A 24243-nucleotide genomic window follows, 5' to 3' on the forward strand; every position below is an offset into this window, starting at 1 on the left:
AATTTTTTAAATATATAATTAATATATTTAAATAATGCTGTTTGGTTGGTTCCATAAGGCTTGTTATTAGTTTAAAAAATTCACTCGATCAGTTTAAAAAAAAAATCATTTTCAATGAATACATTTTTGAAAAACGAGTGAAGCCGTGAAATTCGAAGGCGAGGAATTACTGTATTTCTCATTGTTTTCTGTCAGTAAAACTAGAACTATTATCTAAAAAAATGGAAATTATAAATTGGATTTGGGAATATCCTATTCTTGATATGGGGGGAAAAAAATCTATTTTTGTATATTTCGGTTTTCGTCAACGTGTGCATCGACTGGCTTCAGTCAGCGCTGCTTACACGTCGTCTGTTGCATTCACAGTGCAGTCAATGTGCATTTGGTGCATTATTTCCATGCTTTTGCAGGCCTTGATCTTGACACTTGTGATTCAAGGTAAAAACAAACATAAATAACACAAAACACATCAACCTAAGAGAGTTCCAGTACATTATATGTTCAAGATCACAGTAACATGTCAAACACACACACACACACACACACATACAGACATTTCCAGTGTGTGTGTTTTTGCAGACGCTTGCCCGGGCTTTTCCTGCTTTCGGACGCTTTCCATGCTGACTGGCCGTTCTCTCTCGGGTGCAGCAGCAAGAAACGCTGACTGTGCGCCGCTCGCAAACAAACAGCATCCAGTGCAGTCCACCTGTCTGCCCAGTTTGGTTGTTCTTGTGCTCTTTGCTCACACGCGCTTCCTAATACACTGGTGTGAAAAAGTGTTTGCCCCCTTCCTGATTTCTTTTTTTTTTTTTTTGCATGTTTGTCACACTTAAATGTTTCAGATCATCAAACAAATGTAAATATTAGTCAATGACAACACAACTCAACACAAAATGCAATTTTTATTTGAAACTTTTTATTAAGGGAGAAAAAAATCCAAACCTACATGGCCCTGTGTGAAAAAAGTGATTGCCCCCCGTTAAAACAAAGATAAATTGAGATTAATTGAGATCTATCAGTCTGGAAAAGGTTATGAAGCCATTTCTAAAGCTTTGGGACTCCAGCCAACCACAGTGAGAGCCATTATCCACAAATGGCCAAACCAAAATGACACCAAGTGCACAACGACGACTCATCCGAGAGGTCACAAAAGACCCCACAACAACATCCAAAGAACTGCAGGCCTCACTTGCCTCAGTTAAGGTCAGTGTTCATGACTCCACCATAAGAAAGACACTGGACAAAAACGGCCTGCATGGCAGAGTTCCAAGACCAAAACCACTGCTGAACAAAAACAACATTAAGGCCAGAAAACATCTTGATGATCCCCAAGACCTTTGGGGAAATATTCTGTGGTCTGACGAGACAAAAGTTGAACTTTTTGGAAGGTGTGTGTAAAATAACGCACCAACAGTAAAATATGGTGGTGGTAGTGTGATGGTCTGGGGCTGTTTTGCTGCTTCAGGACCTGAAAGACTTGCTGTGATAAATGGAAGCATGAATTGTGCTGAAGGAGAATGTCCGGCCATCTGTTGGTGACCTCAAGCTGAAAGCAACTTGGGTTCTGCAGCAGGACAATGATCCAAAACACACCAGCAAGTCCACCTCTGAATGGATGAAGACTTTGGAGTGGTCTAGTCCAAGTCCTGACCTGAATCCTATTGAGATGCTGTGGCATGACCTTAAAAAGGAAAAGCCTCCAATGTGGCTGAATGACAACAATTCTGCTAAATTCCTCCCCAGCGCTGGAAGAGACTCATTGCAAGTTATCACAAACGCTTGATTGCAGTTGTTGCTGCTAAGGGGGGCCAACCACTTATTAGCTTTAGGGGGCAATCACTTTTTCACACAGGGACATGTAGCTTTTTGCTGTAGTTTTTTTCTCCCTTAATAAGTTTTAACATTTTAAAACGGTATTTTGTGTTGAGTTGTGTTGTCATTGACTAATATTTAAATTTGTTTGATGATCTGAAACATTCAAGAGTGACAAACATGCAAAAAAAATAAGAATGCAGGAAGGGGAACACTTTTCCCACCTGGGATAGGCTCCAGCATGCCCCCGCGACCCGAAAGAGGAGAAGTGGTATAGAAAATGGATGGATGGATGTACATGTTGCATCATATTAATGTTGCAGCACAAATAAACTGCAGCCCACCATGTTTTGAGAGATTGCCTTTGGAAGTGTGTGCGCGTGTGTTGATATGCAGGCTAGTAATGAAAGAGACTTGGCTTGCTGGGCCTGTTAGGGGTTTGTGCCCTTAGCATGTGTTCTTACATCAAGAATAGACATGTGCAAGGATGTGTGTGTCGTATATATACAGTATACTGTATATACTGTATATACGCGGTAAACTTGTGTGAATGTGTGCTTGCCAGAGAGAATTGGAACCCACGAACACAAGTGCACTCGCAGCTTGAGTGGAGCGGATTGACGAATTGACATTGACACTGACGAGCTAGCTGTCGCAAATGTGACACTTGGTGGGGGACTTGAACAGCAGCAAACAAAGTGTGTACTATGTCAACTATAAGGACAAAAGCACACCTGTGAATGACAGACGCCATCCCATAGCATGACCCTGAACAGGATAAGTGGTACAGAAAATGGGTGGATGGGTGGAAGGGAAGAAAATAAGAAGTAGGTCCTCCTTTACGCACCTACAACAGCTTCCACTCTTCTGGGAAAAGTTTGTGGAAAAGTTTTTCCATTCATCTTACTGGTGTTTGATGGGACTGAGGTCAGGGCTCTCAGGTTTGTAACACTATTAGAGCTCTCAAGACATTAAATAGCACCCCTATAGTCACCTTTACACTCCTATTACCCAATGCAGTAGACATAATAAGAGAAAATAAGACATATAAGACAAAGAAAACCTATTTACAACCTTCTAAATACGATTTTAACATTATCAGAGCCCTCTAGACAGGAAATACACTAAGTCTCCTACTAACGAACATCCGATGTGCGAACATTCGGAGATACGAACACAAGCCGACTGGTCTATATTTTCATGTGTTTTGCCTGATAAGTCCATATTTATACTGTACATGCTTGACCAGCAGAGGGCACTGTGACACTGCTAATGGGACCAACAGATACAGGAAGACGAGGAAGAGGAGAGAGGAAGGCTAAGAGTTGTATGATACAACCCGGACAGAGCGTGTGATTCAAGTTTATGAAGAGTTAATAGGCCTGCTTAATTCTACACCACCCACAGAACACTACCTCTTTTAGAAGAGTCTAACGACAATGACCATTTGTCCTTTTTTTCAATAACTCCTCCAACTCCACCACAACGACGTATGCTCGACCACTCCTCTTCAAAGGTAAATGACATTTATCATTACGTATTATTATATCACTTTTATTATTGTTTTTTTCATTAATTATCCTGGTTTAATATTACTACTGCATCCAAACTCATATTTACATACATACACATATACTGTATATGTATACACGTACATGTAGTACCTATATCATTAGTAGTACAGTAGACGCCCCTACAACATAAATAATCCGTTCCGAGAACCTTTACGTTAGAGGGATTTTATGTTTTACGAAGCGTAAAATACATGTAAATAGCCTAATCCGTTCCAAGATCTTCCCAAACTCACCCCTTTGGCCCTTCAAAATATTCAAAGCCCAACAAAGATGGTGGGAAAATATAAGAAAACGTTAGCATAAACATAGTAGAGTAACATTCCAATTTAAAATAAGGTAATAAATAAGATTACTGTAAATGAATAAAACTGAAAAACAAAAACAATCCTACCGTTCACGAGATGTCTCGATCAGGAGCACGCAAGTGGAGAGTAGGAGGGGGGAGGAGGAGGAGGAGGACTAGCCTGAGTCGAAACGCGACTCAAAGAGTCTACGAGTCAGCTGGTCTCACAGATAAACACACACGCACTACACGATAATGCTGTGTGCAAAATGTTAATTTGTAACTTAACTTAATTGTTTAACTTAGTTTAAGGGCGACTACGAAGAGGAAGGAGTTTGAAGGGACAAGCCTGTACGTGCTGTATAACTCAGCCAATGAGATGAGAGCGTAGGCGGTGCCCCGATAATCAGCCAATGAGAGCGTGATGCGTCAGAAGGCGTCACCAAGTGTTAGTCTGAACTTGCACCGACTTGAGGCTTTAATAAAGTTGATTGAAAAAAAAAAGACTTGCACTGACTTGACGCTTTACGTTATATGGAATTTCTTCTGTAATACGAAGCAAAAACTTTACATAAATTCTTTATGTTCAGTGGAATTTATGTAAAGTACTTAAGAACAATTCAACTTAAGAACGGTCATCTGGAACTAATTGTGTTCATTGGTTGGGGACTTAGTGTAGCTCCCTTTAGTCACCTTTACACTCCTATTACCAATGCAGTAGACATAATAAGACATATAAGACATAGAAAACGTGTTTACAACATTCTAAATATGTTTTTTTAACATTAGAGCCCTCAAGACATGAAATAGAAGCCCTACAGTCACCTTTACACTCCTATTACCCATTGCAGTAGACATAAGATAAAATAAGACATAGAAAACCTTTTTACGACCTTCTAAATATGTTTTTTAACATTATTAGAGCCCTCTAGACATGAATAACACCCTATAGTCACCTTTGCACTCCTATTACCCATTGCAGTAGACATAATAAGATAAAATAAAACATAGAAAACCTTTTTACGACCTTCTAAATATGTTTTTTAACATTATTAGAGCCCTCTAGACATGAAATAATACCCCATAGTCACTCGTATCACCCAATATAGAGATGATAAGCCATTTAAGACATAAATAAGACTCGTGTTGATGTGTGTAACTGTAAATGTGTTCCAGTGCTAGGGGAGTTGAGTGGGGGGCAGACAGGAAGTGACGTCAGGGGTTCAGAGTTGAGTTTTAGCTTGTCACAAATTTAGCTTGTCCCTGTTGTGAGACCACTCAAGCCTGTTGTTGTGGCGAACAAGTCTGGTGCTCGTGTGCCTCACCGAACATGACAGTAACATTACTGACACCTGCTGACTCTTGTAGAATACTACATGTCATCGCGTGACGTCTTTGAATGCATCGTCTGAATGCCCGTATTTCAGTTCATTTAGACATTTTTATGCTTGAAAATGCTTAATTTAGGCAAAAATCCGTAGAATTTGTTTAAATATGCTGATTTTTATGACTCGTGATAGGCCGCAGTCAACCACGAAACAACATGATTTATGAATGTGTTCTTGAAAAACTGTGATACGAGTGAAACCATGAAATTTCAAGCGCAAAGTGACGAGGGATGACTGCAGCGTATGTCATTTACTGTTCGCCGCTCGGACAAAATGTTCCCCGGAGGCACAGAGATGTCAAAAATAGGAGCTGTGTGTATATACCGTACTGTATATATGCAACAGGTCAGGCAAACACAACAACGTAACCTACCCACTGCAACACGTGGGCAGACGAGCGTCTAACCATATCTTCCTGCCGCAAAACATGCTGGGTCATTATGGCCATCATCGCGAAAATATGTCCATCATTCCATTTTATCATACACATCAAGAAGTGATCTGGACTATTTACAGCTAAGTACATGTTGATCAACCACAAGATTATTGGAGCAAGTTTATCTTCTTGAGGCTAGAGGCCGCTTGCCTCCAAAACAAGTCCTCCACATGCTCATCACCCGATTCAAATACCCCTGGGGGTCTGGGCATGTAAGTCCACCCTTCATCGTCTCTGTCCCTCACAGAAGAAGATCGCCCCTCCCCTCACACGAGTCGTTTCCTATATTAACTAACATGTTAGCATGAATATTTTGTCTAGAAGCCGTCTGTTCAGGTTCTGTTGATCTGCGTCTCCTTGCATGCAAGTGTTATTAAAGTGCACCTGTCGTTATTCTTAAAGAACTTGTCTCGTCTCTCATCTGTTTTGGAGCCAGCAGAAAATTTTCTCGTGGCACTACATCACAGCAGTGAGCTTTCTTGCTTTCCATGGCAAAGTGTTGCAGAAAAGTGATACTCATCCAAGAGGTCACAAAAGACCCCACAACAACATCCAAAGAAGTGCAGGCCTCACTTGCCTCAGTTAAGGTCAGTGTTCATGACTCCACCATAAGAAAGACACTGGACAAAAACGGCCTGCCTGGCAGAGTTCCAAGACCAAAACCACTGCTGAACCACTGGGCCGGATGAAGATTCTTGGCGGGCCTGATGTGGCCCACGGGCTGCAGTTTGCCCACCCCTGCCCAAGACCTTTGGGAACGCACTCTGTGGTCTGACAAGACAAAAGTTGAACTTTTTGGAAGGAGTGTGACATTTGGGTGTGTGGTTTTGTTTTTTTTTTTTTTTATTGCTTTTTGAGGTGGTTTTATTATTTAGTCATGCAAAAGCAAGCTCGGGGGTTTGAAGTGCCCCCTGAAAAAAGGGGCGCAAGCACATACAGCATATTGTACGACACTTTTAGAAATGATTCCAGGTGAAGTGTTACAATTGCAGCCGTCAAATGAGACAGCGGGGTGGTGCCGCAAGCATCATCCATCCCTCATGCCTGAATAGAAAAGGCATAAAAGGCTTTTCCCCCGCCCCGCCATGCCAGGCAACTCCCAGCGGCCTCTCTGTTGACACAGCCGCCACAATGGTGGCTAAAGGCCCCCCATTATGAGACTAACCCCGAGCCCAGTCGTGGCCCTGCAGGGTTATCCGGTGCACACCACTGCCAAAGCCCCCTTCAATATCAGCTTGCGTGTATAAGACTAAACCTCCCCCCGCCCCCAGCCGCATTGTTCAGCATTATTCTGCCCCGACAATGGGAAATCACACTTTGAAAGTCATTTTCCAAAAGGGGGAAGCCAATCAAAAATAATGGCACTTATTGTTTCTCTTTGGCTGAGCGGCCTGCCCCTCCCTCGGCTTCATTCACATCCATTATACAGACAAATTAAATAAAAGCGAGTATGGGGTCGGAGGAGGGCTGAGAGCTGCCATGACCATCGCCAGAGGCGTTCAGGCTCAGGAGGAGCTCTGTGGAGCCAGAGGAGAGGGAAGCGCCGAGAGATGCTGAAGCACAACACGGCATCGTCACTCTTCTTGAAGGCGGACACGCTGAGCTGCGGGCAACTTTGGCCAACCGGTCTTTTTCCGCCTGTCCTGCAAAAGCTCCAACTTAGAATAACTGGATGACGGGAGGCCCGCTGAGAGGAGGGGAAGGTATGTCGCTGCTCCCGACAGGCCGAGGCCGAGGCCTTTTTCAGCCATGCATGTGAGTGTGCGCGTTTGTGTGTCAGACATGGCCGAAGCCGACGGTGCAATGATGATCAGCTGTGTTTAAATGCTGCTGTCGCACCCCGGACTGTTTGCACTGGCGTTGTTTGCGAAGAAGCCACGTGAGGAGCATTCAAATGTCGACTGTAAAATAAATGTTTGACTTACGCTGCAGCTGTTTCATTCGGTTTCGTTCAGCTGAGATATACGAGATATAGATCAGACCGTACCTTTAGGAAGCTTGTACCGTGGTTGACCTCTTACATTTCCTCGAATTGACTGAACGCTTCTTCACCAACCTGCCTTCATACTCCAGTAGAACCTGTCGATCCAGTAGAATATGTCGACTTCCCTCGGGCTGATGTCGACACAAGCGGTTGTCGACACAACCGAAAAGTAGCTATCACTTGCGCATTTACTTGGGACTTTAGCCAGAGGCATATGGACAACGGATGGAAAACATGTAAAAAGATCAGGTTCTGCAGGTTCAAAGAACATGTCACACTAGAAAGGCACTCGGAGAGCGCAGACCTCTGCCAAGCGCCATATTCCCCCCCCCCCATATTGTGATTTACACTAAAATAAATATTAGTCCTACATTTATTTTATCTACATATTTAGATTGCTATTGTTAGCATGCTAACACGTAGCATAATAATGGTAAGTGTTTACGTAAGTGCCTAGTATGAAAATGGCTAAAATGCTACTGTGCTAATGTAACATAATAATAATAACATGCTAACATTGCTAACATGCTAACATTAGTATGCTAGCAATGCTAAAATGCTAACATTAGTATGCTAACACCTAGCATGATAATGATAAGTGTTTATATATATGTCTAAAAATGATAGTATGCTAATGTTAGCATACTCGCAATTCTAACATGCTAACATTAGCATGCTAACACCTAACATGTTAGCGCAATGTACCGGGAAGGCTATATGTCCCGAAGAGTTGAGAATTTTGACTTTGGAACGGTCTGAATCGGTTGAGAAATGCGAAAGTAGTTAGAACTCTTCAAATCAAAGGCATTTTGCCTTCCGAAAAAAGGGAATGTCAAGAAAAGTGGGAATTCTTGGTATGTGGGAAAATGGCATGAATGTCCTTAATTAGTTGAATGCTTTGACATTGGAATGCCTGAATCGGTGGAGAAACGTGGAAGTAGTAGAAGGTAATAGCGATTTTATGGAAAAGTGTGAATTTTGGGAAACATTTTGAATTTTTTTTTGTATAAATATGTGGCCTGAGTGTCCTGAACGTTTTGAACAGTGTGATGTTGGAACGGCTTGAATCGGTTGAGAAATGTGGCAGTAGGAGCAGGTAATAATAAGTAGTTGGAGGCAACAGTTTGAATTTGTGAAAATTTTGGATCACCCCCAAAATAAAGAAAAAAAAACAGTTTTCTTCCATGTCCCATTTCCGACAATTCCTGACAATTTCATCCAAATCCATTCAGAACTTCCCAAGTTATTTTGAACACAAACAGATAAACGCCGGCAAAAACATGCGCTTTGCGGAGGTGCTACTTTATAATAAGACACGTGACCTCAATTCTATCAGTAAATTAGACATTTTTCCATCACGTCGCCGACATGAAGTGACACATTTTCCATAGAAATGACCCCTTTGGACAAAAGACTGTATGCCAACGTCGATTTAAGCTGGCAGTTTTAGGTAGTTACAAAAAAAAAAGCACGCTGGATCAGGACTGAGGCGGGTTGTCGACATAAGCGTGACCGACTTGAGCAGGTTCCGGTGCGTTTGTGACCCGCCTTTCTCGTTGACTTTTGGATCGATCATGTGGGAAGTAAGGATTCCGCTCACACGTTCGGTGGGTGCTACTCAGATGCAATCACACAAAGACGGGTGAAATCACACACAAGACTCGAGGAAGTGAGACAGGCCGAGTGTGAAGTGGGGAGGGAGGAAAAAAGGTTACTGATGGGATGGAGGAAAGGCCAGGTGGAGGGGCGTCGCTCTTTGGGATCCTTGAAAGCAGCAGGTTCTGACTGGGAGCTTGACCCCATTTAGGATGAGCGAGAGAGCTCTGGAGCGAGAGAGAGAGAGACTCCTCAGACCTGCACTTAAAGGTCCTCTGCAGGAAGTCCTCATTCTTCCCCACAGCAGCAGAGGCCGCAGCCGCAACAAAAAAGCCTAATTTGGGACAAAGGAGGGAAGGGAGGGACGGAGGGAGCGAGAGAGGGAGGAGGACCCCCATTCTCCTATTAGCTGTGAGATGTGGAACGTGAGGGAGAGAATTGCCAGTGAGAGTATAAGCTTTAGCTTATTTTGTAATTATTTGTCCACACAAACCTTGCAATTCACCCGTGTTTGTGACATTTCAGTGTTAAAAATAACTGGGATGCAACAAATGTTCAACAACTATTTTGGTATTTGATTTTTTTTGTATTTTCTTATTTAAAAATGTAAATATCCTCTGACATTTTTAAGGTCATGCCACAGCATCTCAATAGGATTCAGGTCAGGACTTGGACTAGACCACTCCAAAGTCTTCATCCATTCAGAGGTGGACTTGCTGGTGTGTTTTGGATCATTGTCCTGCTGCAGAACCCAAGTTGCTTTCAGCTTGAGGTCACCAACAGATGGCCGGACATTCTCCTTCAGCACAATTCATTCAAGTCTTCCAGGTCCTGAAGACCATCACACTACCACCACCATATTTTACTGTTGCTATGATGCTCTTTTTCTACGTTTACGGCATATGTAATGGGACACACACCTTCCAAATAGTTTTTTCTTGTCAGACCACAGAATATTTCCCCAAAGGTGTTGGGGATCATGAAGATGTTTTCTGGCCTTAATGTTGTTTTTGTTCAGCAGTGGTTTTGGTCTTGGAACTCTGCCATGCAGGCCGTTTTTGCCGAGTGTCTTTCTTATGGTGGAGTCATGAACACTGACCTTAACTGAGGCAAGTGAGGCCTGCAGTTCTTTGGATGTTGTTGTGGGGTCTTTTGTGACCTCTCGGATGAGTCGTTGCTGCGCTCTTGGGGTCATTTTGGTTGGCCGGCCACTCTTGGGAAGGTTCACCACTGTTCCATGTTTTGGCCATTTGTGGATAATGGCTCTCACTGTGGTTGGCTGGAGTCCCAAAGCTTTAGAAATGGCTTTATAACCTTTTCCACACTCATAGAGCTCAATTAATGTCAGTTATCGTTTAATGTGGGGGGGGGGCAATCACTTTTTCACACAGGGACATGTAGCTTTGGATTTTTTTCCCCCTTAATAATAAAAGGTTTTAATTTAAAAAGTGCATTTTGTGTTGAGTTGTGTTGTCATTGACTGATATTTACATTTGTTTGATGACCTGAAACATTTAAGTGTGACAAACATGCTAAAAGGAGGGGGGCAAACACTTGTTCACACTGCTGTTTGTGTGTCTTCTTGAGCGGGCGGACCTTGCGAGCACTGCACGTCTCCATCCATTATCAGAAAGTGTGTTACCAATGATTTTCTCGGTGACTGCACGGCCCCAACTCCCGAGAGATCATCAATTAGCTCCTCCCGTGTGGCCGGTCCACCGCCTTTCTCAGCATCATCCTTACCCCACGAGGTGTTGTCTTGGACTTCTTCCGCTTTCAAATTGTCGCGCCAGCTTTCCCCAGTTACCACCAAGCTGGACAGGACCAACCAGTCTGTGTGGGTCAGAATTCTTGCTGGTTGGCAGGGCATCAAAAACTTATTTCGCTTATTCAAATACAAAATTCATTTCTAACCTTCATGCACGGTGTCCGCGCTCGGTGCCGATATCAGCACGACGTGACAGATTCTGTGGGATTATGTATCATTCAGACATGGACACTAATATACGTGACGCACGCGTTACAAGTGCACGGACATGCGGCTTTGGCAATCCTAATTATTGCTATTGTCAGTACTTATCATGACCACGTTTGATAACAGGGAGGAAGGAAAGGAGATATCGTGCGCTACAATGATTGTTGTTGAATTCCCTACAAAAATAACAGCGCATGGATACATTTAGCAATTTTTTTAGCTTTTAAAATGACTCAGAAAAAGCATCCGTAAAGTAAAATACGGGTAGCGGGAGGTCAAACACTGCGTCTGTGTGTGTGTGTGTGTGTATGTGTGGGTGGGTGTGTGTGTGTATTGGCTCCGACCGACTCGCGGGTCCCTCAGAGGGACTATCATTGTTGGTAATCCTCTTCATGGTCGACTAATCTGTTTTCGTCGGGGTTACGACACCACCCCCCCCATGCCCCCTCCCTCTATTCACTGCTGGTGTACAGGCGTCCTCCTGCACAACTTACCTCATTCCATCAAGGTTAGGACTTCATTCCGCCCTTTCTCTTCTTTTGATCCAGCTAATCTTATTTGTGGCTTCATGTTTACCTGCTGTCCACTTGAAAATCGGACCGAATAACAATACATCGAGGATCTCCAGCCCTTCTCCTCAGCTTGTACTCCCCCCCACACAGACCTTTGGGTTGGTCTGCGGTTAAATGTGCCTGTTTGCCAGGGTACCAATCATACTTCAATCATACTTGTGCCCAGAAGCAGTGGGTAAGTGCGTCTTTGGAGAGGGAGGCCGCACGTGCAGTAATTGAAATGAAACGTTTTGCAATTCCCATTTGAACACTTTTGACTGCACGAGCTCTAAAGGTCTACTTCAGCCTGACACGTCCACGTGGATGGAACGACCACGACACTCGTCTGGTCATGGCGGCAATTAACTCATTCAACACCTGAGACGCATTTATACGTCTTTATGAACGTCTTTTACGTTTTTTTGCGCAAGAGGCGATGACGCGATTGCACAATAAAAGAGGCCACTCTCGTGGCCTTGAAAACGGCCACATGGTGGCAGAGGTGCATTTGGTGAGAGCTCGGCAGGGAGGGAAAAATCACACATGACAGGGAGGAGGAAGTGAGAGAGCGCGGAGGAGTGTTGCGTGCAGAAGGTGACGCATTGGTAAGGAAAGTTTAACGCATGCACACGCACACACACATTGTTCCGTTGCATGTAAAAACCCACTCGACGGCAAGGAGGAAGTGGAAGAGCATGAAGGAGTGTAGCGTGCGGAAGGTTACGCATTATAGGAAAATATTAACGCGTGCACGTGAGCACACGCACGCGTGCGCACAAACTGTTCACTTCCAAATGTGAGAAATGTAAATAGTTCATGGTGTTATATTTGTAAATAAACTCTTATTTTGATGTAAAAAAAACAGCCCAAAACAACAACATTGTTGTGTTGTTTATGTTGTGGTGTACTGTTGTTGTTTAGGATATTTGAGATGTCACAAAAGCAAAACAAATGATGTCAAAGTGAAAGTTATGCTTGAAATGTAACTTTTCCCAAATCTTGTTTTTCTCCCTTTTCTTGTCGGGAACTGATACAGTATTTTCAAGATTCAAGAGTCAAGATTCAAGAGTTTTATTGTCATGTGCAGTAAAACAGCAGTTCTACTAAGCAATGAAAATCTTATTCTGTTCATTCTCCCAAGAAAAGAAAGAAAACACGAGAAAGAATAAGAACATAAGAAACATAAATACCAATAAATTAAGCAACAACAACAGAAGAGACATTAATACAGATAAATATACAAATAAATAAATAAATGAATGAATGAATGAATGAATGAATGAATAAATAAAGTGCTATGAGTGTGTGCGTGTGTTGCGTGCGGCGTGTGTGAGTGCTTTGTTGAGAAGCCTGAAACTTACCGACGTTCTACTGCTGGTTACTAAAGAACAGAAAAAGGAAGAAATAAAGTTTTTTTCGGATGAAAAGACGAGAGTCTAACCTTTCTTTTGGTGGGTTCCATGTTCATATAGCCGTAGAACACAATCATCTGTGGGCCTTGGAAAATCAGTCCAAATCGTCTGAAAGGCCTGAGGTTGAATGGGTTGAAGACGGTGAGTCGGCTTTAAGTGTAGGAGTCGTCGCCGTGTGCTAAAGAAATAAGACAATGGAAAAAAGCACGGCTGCAACTAACGATTAGTTTTGTTGTCGTTGAATCTGAAGCATGTGGTTTCATTTAATCGAGTAATGGGTTAGGCCCTAGGCAGGGGTTAGGAACATTTTTGGCTAAGAGAGCCATGAAGGCCGCATATTTTAAAATGTGCTTCTGTGAAAGCCTTATCGTATTTTCTTAACACGGAATACAAATAAATGTGATAGAAAGTGGATGGATGGATTAAAATGCATAAATTGTTTTATATTTTATATTTTGTAATGTTTTACTTGAAAATGCCACTTAAAAAAATCTATATACATTTTATGGTGTTAAGAAATGTCCGAGAGCCATAGGTTCCCTACTGCTGCCCGAGACGGACCAAATCAATACAAACCAAACAGAAAGAAGGCAAAAATGTCAGCCACTAATGCGTGTGAATATCTTGCTTTGCCTAAAACACAAAAATAATAAGTCTGCTTTCATGGATGACTCAGGAAATAAAAAAATATTCACATTAGAGAGGCTGGAGTCACATTTCACTTTACATTTTTTTAATTAAAAACGATTCATCGAATACCAAAATAGTGGTCAATTCATTGGACAATCCATGCATCACTGCTTCATCAATTCATTGATAATACGAATGGTTTGGATTCTAAAAAGTGATTGACAGCGAATTTGGTTGAATCCATACAATTTGCACGTTCCATCTGACATGGGAAATTGGAGCTCACCCATGACCTTTACGTAGTGTTACGAAGGGACAAGCAATAGGACCCCCGCTGTTAGCACCCTTTGAGTTCGTATCTTACCTTCACATAATTTACCATAAAACATTTCCATGTTTTGGAAAAAAAGGATTTCATGTGAGAACATTAAAAAAAGCTCCTTTGTTGTATTTATTATGTGCATGCATGACAACCTTTGGAAATGGTGCTACCTTGTATGTTCCACAAATTCAAACGTTCCAAACAGATATGACCCAAAATCCGAAACACACCAGTCCCATAAAACCAGTGGCGATTGCTCGAAGGCTGCAAGGGAAGCTCCCATAAAATGTCCCAAATATAAAATCCAATATGTTCTGCTGTGTGTACATTTCATTGGCTGGAATACCTTCGTCTTTTGTTCAGAACCAGCTGCCTTTCACGGGGAACTGACACCACTTCCTTCTCATTCGTCCCCGCAGCGCCACGCCGCTTTTACGCAGTCGGACGCTGAGCGTCCACTGACTTCCATGGGGAAGCGTAGAGTGGGTTGTTCCATTGCGCGAAACTGGACAGTCATTGGATGAATGCTGGGCTTTGTCCCGCCCATCGGATGCTCAGCTTCTGCCTGATGATTGGATGATCCGTCTGAGACGGAATCCCTTTTTGATTGACGGTGAAAGGAGCGAAACAGCGATCCTGAAGAATAAACCCCCATCGGAGCATTTTCCAAGCTTTTCATTCCGTTGTTCTGAACAGATCCGGAGACTTTACCGATCCCCGGCGACTTTGTCTTTGTTAAAAACGGCTAGCGTTGTGTTTGGCGACTCTCTTGTGTCACTCTGCGGTTTCTTTCCCCAACGAGCAGCGTGTGAATGTTGTCGACCGGATTTTTGCGAAGCCATTTGATAGTCTTCCTTACGAAGAGAAAATTAGAGTTACACGACCGGGCAGATCAAGGAGCTCAAGTCTTCCACCCGCAGCACAATGGGCCAAGGCCGTCCAAGCAGTCTAGCTCTGCTGGCCATTGAGAGGACACTCGTCAGGACACTCGTCAAGTCCCTGGAAAAGAAGCCTAGTTGGTACGACAGGGTCACAGATCATTTTCTTGAAAAAAAACGGAGGGTAGAATTTACATATGAATAAATAAACACATTTATGATGTAGGCCGGAAATAATGAGCTTCCCCCCCTTGAATGACCAGCAGCCGCCACTGTATAAAACACATGCAAATTAAAAATGCTGCAAATTATAAATCGCACGTATATTACGTACAGATTCTAAATTGCAGTCACATACACTGCGTAAGGTAGCGCTACGCTAAGGTTACACTACGCTAAAGTAACGCTCTCTTTGTTCCACAGTGTGACATGGCTCAGGAGGTCGAGTGGTTGCTTCCCCGAATCGATGGTTGCTGGTCCGATCCCCGATCCCGCTGTAATCATTCAACTTATTTATACATGTTGACATTCAGGCTGCATTTTTATATGAACGCGCTTTGTGTTCTGCGTCCTTGTGGTGTATTAGAGCGATCTATCGGTGCTCTGTTGTATGTGTCTGTTATTGTATTTCCTACTGCTACCAGTAGAGGGTGGTGTACACTCATTTGAGAGTTGAAGAGTGTGCGGCTCCACCTCGTGTCAGTATGTGTTCACGTGTCTGTACCAGTATATTAGGAACCCACGGTAGGCAATAGCTGGCTAAATATAGAACCACAACAGTCCCTATTGGCTAAGGAAGAACCCACCCATTGTGTTCTGCGTCCTGATTGGCTGTAGACCAATCAATCAATCAATTAATCTCCTTTGTGCCGTTTCCTGTTGTGGTCAATGGTCGCTAGCAAACTAGCTAACTGTGTGAGCTGCAGAAGTTAACCTGCTTTGGGGCGAAAAAATGAATCTTGTGTTCAAGGAGAGTGAGTGAGTCACTTCATCATTTCTTGTGTCCAATCTGATAGGTTGATCATGAAAATTCAAACGAAATTGGAGCTTTGAGAGTGTTTAAACAAGAGAGAAATGTAAGAAAATCTTCATGTCTGTCTGAGAAAGTGTTAAAGTGTTTTGTGAGGTGTTTTACAGCCTTCAAACATATTAAATCATTATTTTAAAAAAAGTTGGCTGCTTTGCGGATTTCACTTATGGCGGGCTATTTTGGAAACCCCCCCCCCCCAGATAAACAGCGTATTCAATATTTTCTGAAATTTTTCCCATTGAAAATGGACCGTTTCAATGACACCCCCTAATGGTGGAAATGTATATTACATTTGCCGCTACATGAAACATTCTGCTTATTCGGTGCACGGCGGCATGGCTCAGGTGGTACAGCGGCTTGGCTCCTAACCTGACGGGTGAGCAGATTGCAACGCATTTCCAGGATATTTCGACATTTCAGTTCAGCTTCAACATTTCAGCTTTCACACACAATTTCTACTCAAAGTGCTTCATCGAGTTAGCCTTCAAAGAGCGATATCGCTCAGGTTTGGTGCCCCCGGGAGCCCAGCTGAGTTTCATCGTGTTCTGTGAAGTTCCAGCATTTGTTCTCATTCATATAACATTTTTCTCCCGCATTTGTTTGTTTGTTTTTTTTTTTATCCTGTAGTGTTTATGTGATCGCAGCATTTCCCCGTTGCTGGTGTTTTATGGAGTTTGTGTGTTTTTTTGGGATCATTTCTGTGTCTGCAGCGTTTGTCCGCTGTCGGCCACCATCGCTTCCTCATGCGAAAGGATGGAAACAAAGCCAGACGCCACAGTACCATCAAAATAAGCTACTTGGATGTAAAAAAATCAGTTTTTGCATGGTATTATAGTGTGAGTTGAACTGACGCAACACGAGGCCACCGCCATGTGCTGATGCCAGTCGACATGTTTTCCTTGTCTGTGCCTGGTTTTTCCTGCGGGTACTCCAGCTAATGGAGGCTCTACATTTTCCATAGGTGGGAATGCAAATGGTTGTCTATACTGTATGTGCCTAATCTCAGCTGGGATAGGCTCCCGCTCACCCGTGACCCTAGTGAGGACAAGCGCTATTAAAATGGATGGAATGATACAGTGAAAATACCAAGACAACCTCAGAAAGTGCCAGAACAACCACTCATGTTCTGCTGCTTGTCCTGTTTCAGGGTCACGGCAAAGCTGGATTCTATCCCAGCTGGGCCAGAGGCGGGGTACACCTTTTGGACCGGTTGCTAGTCAGTGAGGGCACATATAGACAACCAACCATCACACTCACATTCGCACCGATAGTCCACTGCAGGAAGATTTTGCATCACCTTTCAATTCAATTGCAGTTACTGGAAATGATTCATTTGCTGTCTAAAGACATTGGAACCAGTCGTGCACTTTTTGTGCGCGTATGTGTGTGTTTGTTCTGTCAGCGCCTCTGAAGCCCAGTGGAGTTGACAGCTTGCTATGACAGAGAGTAAAAAAAAAACAAAACAACCCAACTCAGTGTGTCATCTAATGCACAGCAGTAATGCCTTTGAAGTGAGGGATTACATAACATGTGATTCATCCAGCAGGCCGTCCACGTTGAACACTAGTTTGGAGCTCCGACCACGCCGAGCGCCAACTGTGTAGCCGTGCGTGCGACACAGACGCATTCCAGCAGCATCCTATGCAGCTCTTACTTTGAAGCATTCTGGGCACTTCCAGGCAGCACAACGCTGCGATCCACTGAAAAGCAGACAAAATCACACGTGCATCTCTGAAACTACGGCCACCTAAAATGTCAAACTAACGTTGCTCGGCTTTATTTTATTTCTTGTCCTGCCAGAGAAATACTAGAAAAACAAAACCTGAAATGCTGTAGAGCTGCAAGCATTCATCAATGATTAATTGATGATTCAATTCATCGATAACTATATTGCTATTTCATTGTTTTTTATGTAAACATCCTCTGATTTCAGCCTCTCAATTGTGAATACTTTTTAATTTCTGTAGTCATCCATGAAAGCAGACTAGCAGCTATTATCTTTGTATTTTATGCTAAATTCACGCACATCAGCTTTGACTTTGGAAAACAGTGATGGGCGTTTTCGCCTCTTTTCCGGCCCAAACCACTAACTGTTTGTGTTTGGTTCATGTCGATTTAGTCTTTTTATGGCCTAACCGTTAGGCCCGGGGTGCCCACTACGTCGATCGTGAGCTACCCGTAGATCACAAAGGTAGTTTGGGTCGATCGTGTAAAGTCAGTCAGCTGACACTACCCTCCCCTTCCGATGCGCTCTTGCTCCCTCACGGCGTTTATTATGATTCTGCTAACGGATGAACTAACTCTAAACGTTACCTGTCCACTTGTAGCGCCTGGTTATGTAGGAAAACAACAAAAAAAGTGTATTGTTCGATGGCTTTGCTTGGCGTCATGAACTCCACTACAGAAATCAGTGTTTTCTACACGTCTGCTTCTTAAACTATTCTTTCATGATGAAATGGAAAATGTGCCCGTTGCTGAAACCTTTTTAATATGTCGACTTGCCTTCGGCTGCTTTGTCTTTTGCATCATCATTTTCAGTTCTTGTATAATTGGGAATGTTTGATAGCAAACGCTAACCGGATGTCAAACGTGAACTGTCTCCTCATGAACGTTACGTAGCATACTACCAGTACTCAGGTTATGTACACTAATATTGAGCAATTCTGTGGAATTATCGTTATTGCCGTATTGTGTCCGGGGTGTTGAAATATGCACGTTTGGCGCGTCATGTTGATCACTCGTTTCATTTTTCAAACGCCTCAGTAGGACTTTATTATCGTTCGCTTTGATTTATTATTAATGTTAGCAGCATATTTGGCCCATTATGCCTGCTATTTTTCTAAATAAATGTTTCTTTATTTCTGAATACTCAAGAAAGTGTTGACGCCCAATAGGAGGGGCTTATGTGGTTTAAAAGGGGCGCCTTTCCAGGCAGGTAGTTGAGTCTAGCTGGAGTCTCGTGGGACACAGCAGGTAACGCAGCTGATGATTTTTTTCGGACAAGCTAATCACGAGTGATCGCAGTACTCATTGCTAAGCCATCATTTTTCTATCCCAACTGTAAAAACTGTAAAAATATAGACTTGTAAACGTTCTTTTGGGACATTCTTGGTTTTTTCCACTGTTAATATTTTGCACTTTGGGATCGTGGCAGTAAATACCGCTTGAGCACTCACCCTGACCTGGCTTGAGTCCGACCACAAACATAATTATGGTATGATTACCTGTACACTTTCAACATGTGAATGTCAAATACTAACCATTATTCAGACTTACAGTAGTATTTCAAAGTTTACCGGTTAGATTTGATATATGTTACATGCTTTATAGACAGAGGTAGACCATTTTGACTTGGAACTTGCACCGCTGATATACGGTACATGTATAACGTGCATCAATACGTACTCTTTTTTTTAAAATATAAATATAGTAAATATATTTATTTTCTATATTTATAGTAGGAGTCAGGTAGATCTTTGGGACTTTGGGTCATTTTAAAAGTATCTCGCAGGCTGAAAAAGCGTGAGCGACCCTGGCCTATCCGATTACGCAATCAATCGACACAACGAGCGTCAGATGAATCGACTAAGAAAATAAGTCATGAGTTGCAGCCCTAAAATACCGACTCAATTTTGAAGCTCCGTTTTGTTTTTGTTTTTGAATTTACATTTCTGCCTGTTTGTCACTAAAAATGTCATTTCTTTGTCATTACAGGAAGTTGCTAAGCCTGCTGCCAACCCTGTGATGACCGTGGCGGCTTCTCGTTCTCTCCGACATGTTGGATGCGCATGCACCCCCCACCCCCAATAAAACATACGCGGGAACACCAGCAATGCATCCAGGCGTGACGCAGAAAAAACCCAAAGCACGACCACAGGAAGCCATCATCTCATCTGACTGATGAAATAACCTTTGTGTGACCAACTCACGCGTCGGGAACGGATCCCATCCACGCGCTGAGTGGGACAATAAAGCAGGTGCGGGGGTACACATGGAGATGAAGACACAGAAACAACACGGAATACTGAATGCGACTAAATTGCCACCATTTATGCAATAAAATTCACATTGACGGTCTTGGCTGTGGGGAATGGATTTGGATGATGAGAAAATGAGTGTGAGTGTCTCATTGCAGCACTTTTTTTTGTATTTTTTAATATTTAAAAATGTATTAAAAGAGCCCATTAGCGCATGCGTGTGTGTGTTAAATGGCGTTTTCTCTGGCGCTAGCAAACAAAAGGGTGTTTTGAATGGCACATGCTCTGCGTCAGTCAAGCGTTCCCTAGCAACAGACACAACACAAATGCACCTGTGGCTGTGAATGGGAGACCTGTTGTTTGCCAAATGAACAAGTATATGCAAAACATACAATTTACAGAGCTGGGTGTGTTTCTCACATACGTTCTGATTAGATTAGATCGTACAACTTTATTGATCCCTTGGGCGTGCGTCTGGAACGCCGCATGTTGTCTAACCAAGGCAAGAAAATAGCATATTGTCCCATTTAAAAATGCACAGTTTTATGTTTGTTTATGTAGACCTGTCATAACCTGTCTTCTTATTAGCTCGGGAAAATCATGTTTTCTTTGTATGTTTTTTTTTTAGATTCATTAAAAGTCATCTAATTGAATTTTTGTGCCAACTCATTTTGTACATCTAAAGAAGTCAATTATCATGTTATTATAAAAAATGTGATATATCATTTGGGATATCTTTATTTAAAGCAGCAGTGTCCAAAGTTTGTTTTTTTATTGGACCGTGGCACGTTCTACAAATATACTCAAAATGGTCGATACTAATAATACACAAAGCTGAGACGTCACTTCCTAGCACACCTTAGCTTGTTTACACAATTCAAATATTACAATTCTTTGAGTATGAAAAAAGTTTTGACACTCCTGATTGAAAAGATTTGATGTAGAGCTTCTGAAGATACAGTATGAATGCCACAGTAGTGATTATTTGAGTGTGTGTAGAAATCCACATTGGAAGAGTTTGTGAGCTGAGTGTGAAGCGTCAACACGGCCGCTCGCAAGTCTCGCGCTGTGACGTCACCAGAAGCTCGAGCCCGCGCATGCAAATCACGTCCACGCTCGAGCTTCTCCATTGGCCGCCCGCGCTCATTTAGCTGCTGTCAGCGCGCGCGGCCCGGGAACGCTCCGCTAACTTTTCCCCGCACAGCTCCGAGCAAAGTGGGCTCAAAAGGGTCTATTCTTCACGGCGGATGACAGCAAAAAGGGCAAAAAAAAGGGGGAAGTGAGGAACAAGTTGTCCTCTGAGACCGCTCCGGCTTTTCATCATCTTCTTCACTCTTCGATGATTGTGTGGGTCTAAGCGGTTCCTCCAAGGCAAGGTGAATGTACAGCATCATGATGGAGACGGACCTGCACTCCCCCATGGTGCCGCAGACCAACCCGTCCAACCCGGGGGGACACGTGGGAGGAGGCGGTAAAGTCCCCCAGGAGAGAATCAAGAGACCCATGAACGCTTTCATGGTGTGGTCCCGAGGCCAGCGACGGAAGATGGCCCAGGAGAACCCAAAGATGCACAACTCGGAGATCAGCAAGCGGCTGGGGGCAGAGTGGAAGGTGATGACCGAGGCGGAGAAGAGGCCCTTCATTGACGAGGCCAAGCGGCTGCGGGCCATGCACATGAAGGAGCACCCGGACTACAAGTACCGCCCGCGGAGGAAGACCAAGACCCTGCTGAAGAAGGACAAGTACACGCTGGCCAGCGGACTCCTCGGCCACGCGGCGGGTGTGGGAATGGGCGGCGGGCAGCGGCTGGAGAGCCCCGGCGGGGGGCACCTGGGGGCCAACGCGGGCTACGCCGCGCACGTCAACGGCTGGCCGAACAGCGCCTACTCCGGGCAGGTGGCGGCTGCGGCGGCTGCCGCTCACGCGATGATGCAAGAGGTGGCGTACACGCAACACCCGGGCCCCGGCGGTCACCCGCACCACCACGCGCACCAGCACCCCCACCAGCACCCGCACAACCCGCAGCCCGTGCACAGGTACGACATGAGCGCCTTATGTTACAGCCCCATCTCGAACTCCCAGAGCTACATGAGCGCCTCTCCGCCGGGCTACGGGGGCATCTCCGGCTACACGCACCAGCACCAGAGCGCCGGCGTGTCCCCTGTGTCGGGGGCGCTTGGGGGAACTCTGGGACCCCTGGTGAAGTCCGAGCCGAGCGCGAGCCCCCCGGTGTCCACGGCGCGAGCGACCTGCCCCTCGGGGGACCTGCGGGACATGATCAGCATGTACTTGCCCACGGGTGAGGCGGCGGGAGACTCCTCCGTGCACGGCCGCCTGCACGTCCTCCACCCGCAGCACTACCAGGGCAGCAGCACGTCGGTGAACGGGACGGTTCCTCTGACGCACATTTAATGCTCTTACATGTTGGAAAAGCACTGAACCGCAACCAAATACTTTAAGAGGAGGTGGGCCGCTGCTGCTCGCGTGTAAATTAAGGCGTTTCGAGCCATAAAAATGCAATCACCCTGAACAAACTTTTTTTTCATGTTATTATTTTTTGCCTCAACGCACACGCTGACTTATTTGATCTTAACAGCTTATGCCAAGTTTTCACACCATTTAAATTATAATCCTGCAAGTCTGGTGCATCATGGGCTTTATTTTTACGTTTGTGTGGAATTGAAAGCGTGGAAAATGTGTTTTTAAGCAAGTTCACAGGCAGCATTTGAAATTGATTTCCAGTTTTAATCCTTGTAAACACGTGGGTCTGTCGGTGTAATTTGTTTCTTTTTTCTTTTTTGGGTTGTTGTAAGTAAATCTTGTAAATTGTGAATAAATATTCCCACTGGAAAGGCTTTATGCAAACGCACTGTCAGAAAGAGAACACAGTAGGGCTTTTTTCCTCAGCAAGAGAAATTTATTTTAATGTACGTGATATGAAAAGTGAAATCAAACCCCCCAACAATACAGAAATACCAGTTTAAAGAAAAGGGCATACATTTGCTTTAAGGATGATTGATATTTATGCATTGGCTCACGTGGGGAGTGTACAAACCTGCTCAAATTCATGTCTACTTCTAATATATTGTATATCATAAAACACTCTACTTTAAATGCAGCATAGTTTTTACTATTTGTGCGCTGATTTACTGTAATAAAAAATGTCATATTTGCAGGAGATTGAAAAAAACCGATCACATGCAGCATTCGCCGATATTGCCCCACATGATCGATTTCCGTGGATGAAAGCTAATGACGTTTCTTCATGCTTTTAGTGTTTGAAACCACAGTGTAACATTTTTCTTTGTCACCATCCACAGCCCGTGCAGAGTACGGGTGACGTGTTCGGGGCTGCACTCCCATAAAGTTTTGCCGCAACAAAGCCTGCTTTCTCTTTCCGTTTCCTGCGACCGTATTGTCCGCGTGCATTCGGGGGAGCTGCTTCTTCCCCCGCGTGATTACAGTGTCACGGGCTTTAGGCCTCCTTCTGAAATTCAGTTCACATTTACCGATTTCCATGTAAAAAAAAAAATACAGCCTTATTGTTGTGCAAAAATCTCCGTGTTCACCACGCAGCAAGGCCGTAGTCATTTAAATCCAAAGAGTATCTGCTAGAACTCCTAAATCCTAAACTGGGTCCTCCACGAAAGTCGTTAAGCCCTTCTGACACCTGCTTGTGTGTGTGTGTGCGTGTGTGTGTGTGTGTGTGTGTGTGTGTGCGTGCGCAACTAGCTTGTTAAATTGTGTCATTCTTTAAAACTTGTAGTCCCAGGACGGGGAGGGGTGTGAGGCGAAGGTGAGGAGGAGGACGGTTTTGTCTTGAGGAAAATGAGGGATTAAGTCTTTATGGCACGATGAGGAGGAAGGGGGGGTAGTTTAGTGGGCACGTACCCCCACCAAAAAGAGAAAAAAAAATGTGTGTAAATAAATACAAAATGAACAGACTTGGAATTTAACTTATAAAAAAGGTAAATCCACCAATTGGTTGACACGTGCTGCTTGCTGGCAAATTCAATTCAATTTCAATAACATTTGCCACATTTGATGATGAAATACACGTTTGTGTTGCTTTCTACTGTTGCGAGCCTGATCACTATTAACACGTGTGTTATTTCCCCCCACATTGCCTCAGATAATTACTATTTTTAAAGGCAAATTGAATTGATTTAGTTAAAAAAATCGATCTAATTTATACCAAAGGTTGTGCTGATTATTTGGACCATTAGCCCAGAATGACATGTGATATTTGTAAAAGACTACACGTGATCATTTCATATGAGCGACAACAACAACAAAAAAGCAACAATAAGATAAGACAAATGTTCCAAAAAAGGTGTGAAGAACATGAAAAGTTGTCAGTGATGTCATAACATCGTGATGTCATGCATCTTCTGG

General features: G+C 43.6%; 1 protein-coding gene and 1 long non-coding RNA gene across 2 annotated transcripts; both read left to right on the top strand.

Annotated features, from left to right (window-relative positions):
• Window positions 1–6700: 6700 nt before the first annotated feature.
• On the top strand, window positions 6701–20501 carry LOC129191992 (uncharacterized). The gene is made up of 2 exons (XR_008573302.1): window positions 6701–7196; window positions 19586–20501. It is a non-coding gene; the product is annotated as an uncharacterized LOC129191992 (long non-coding RNA).
• Window positions 20502–21026: 525 nt separating this feature from the next.
• sox1b (SRY-box transcription factor 1b) lies at window positions 21027–22700 on the top strand. The gene has a single exon (XM_054777598.1). The coding sequence runs from the start codon at window positions 21229–21231 to the stop codon at window positions 22258–22260; it is 1032 nt and encodes a 343-aa protein (XP_054633573.1). The 5' UTR covers window positions 21027–21228; the 3' UTR covers window positions 22261–22700.
• The last annotated feature ends 1543 nt before the right edge of the window (window positions 22701–24243 follow it).

Source organism: Dunckerocampus dactyliophorus, chromosome 1, assembly GCF_027744805.1.
Source record: "Dunckerocampus dactyliophorus isolate RoL2022-P2 chromosome 1, RoL_Ddac_1.1, whole genome shotgun sequence".
In the NCBI taxonomy this organism is placed as follows: domain Eukaryota; kingdom Metazoa; phylum Chordata; class Actinopteri; order Syngnathiformes; family Syngnathidae; genus Dunckerocampus; species Dunckerocampus dactyliophorus.

Excerpts from the sequence above, each read along its gene's own strand:
- sox1b (XM_054777598.1), top strand. The coding sequence starts at position 21,229 with ATGTACAGCATCATGATGGAGACGGACCTGCACTCCCCCATGGTGCCG.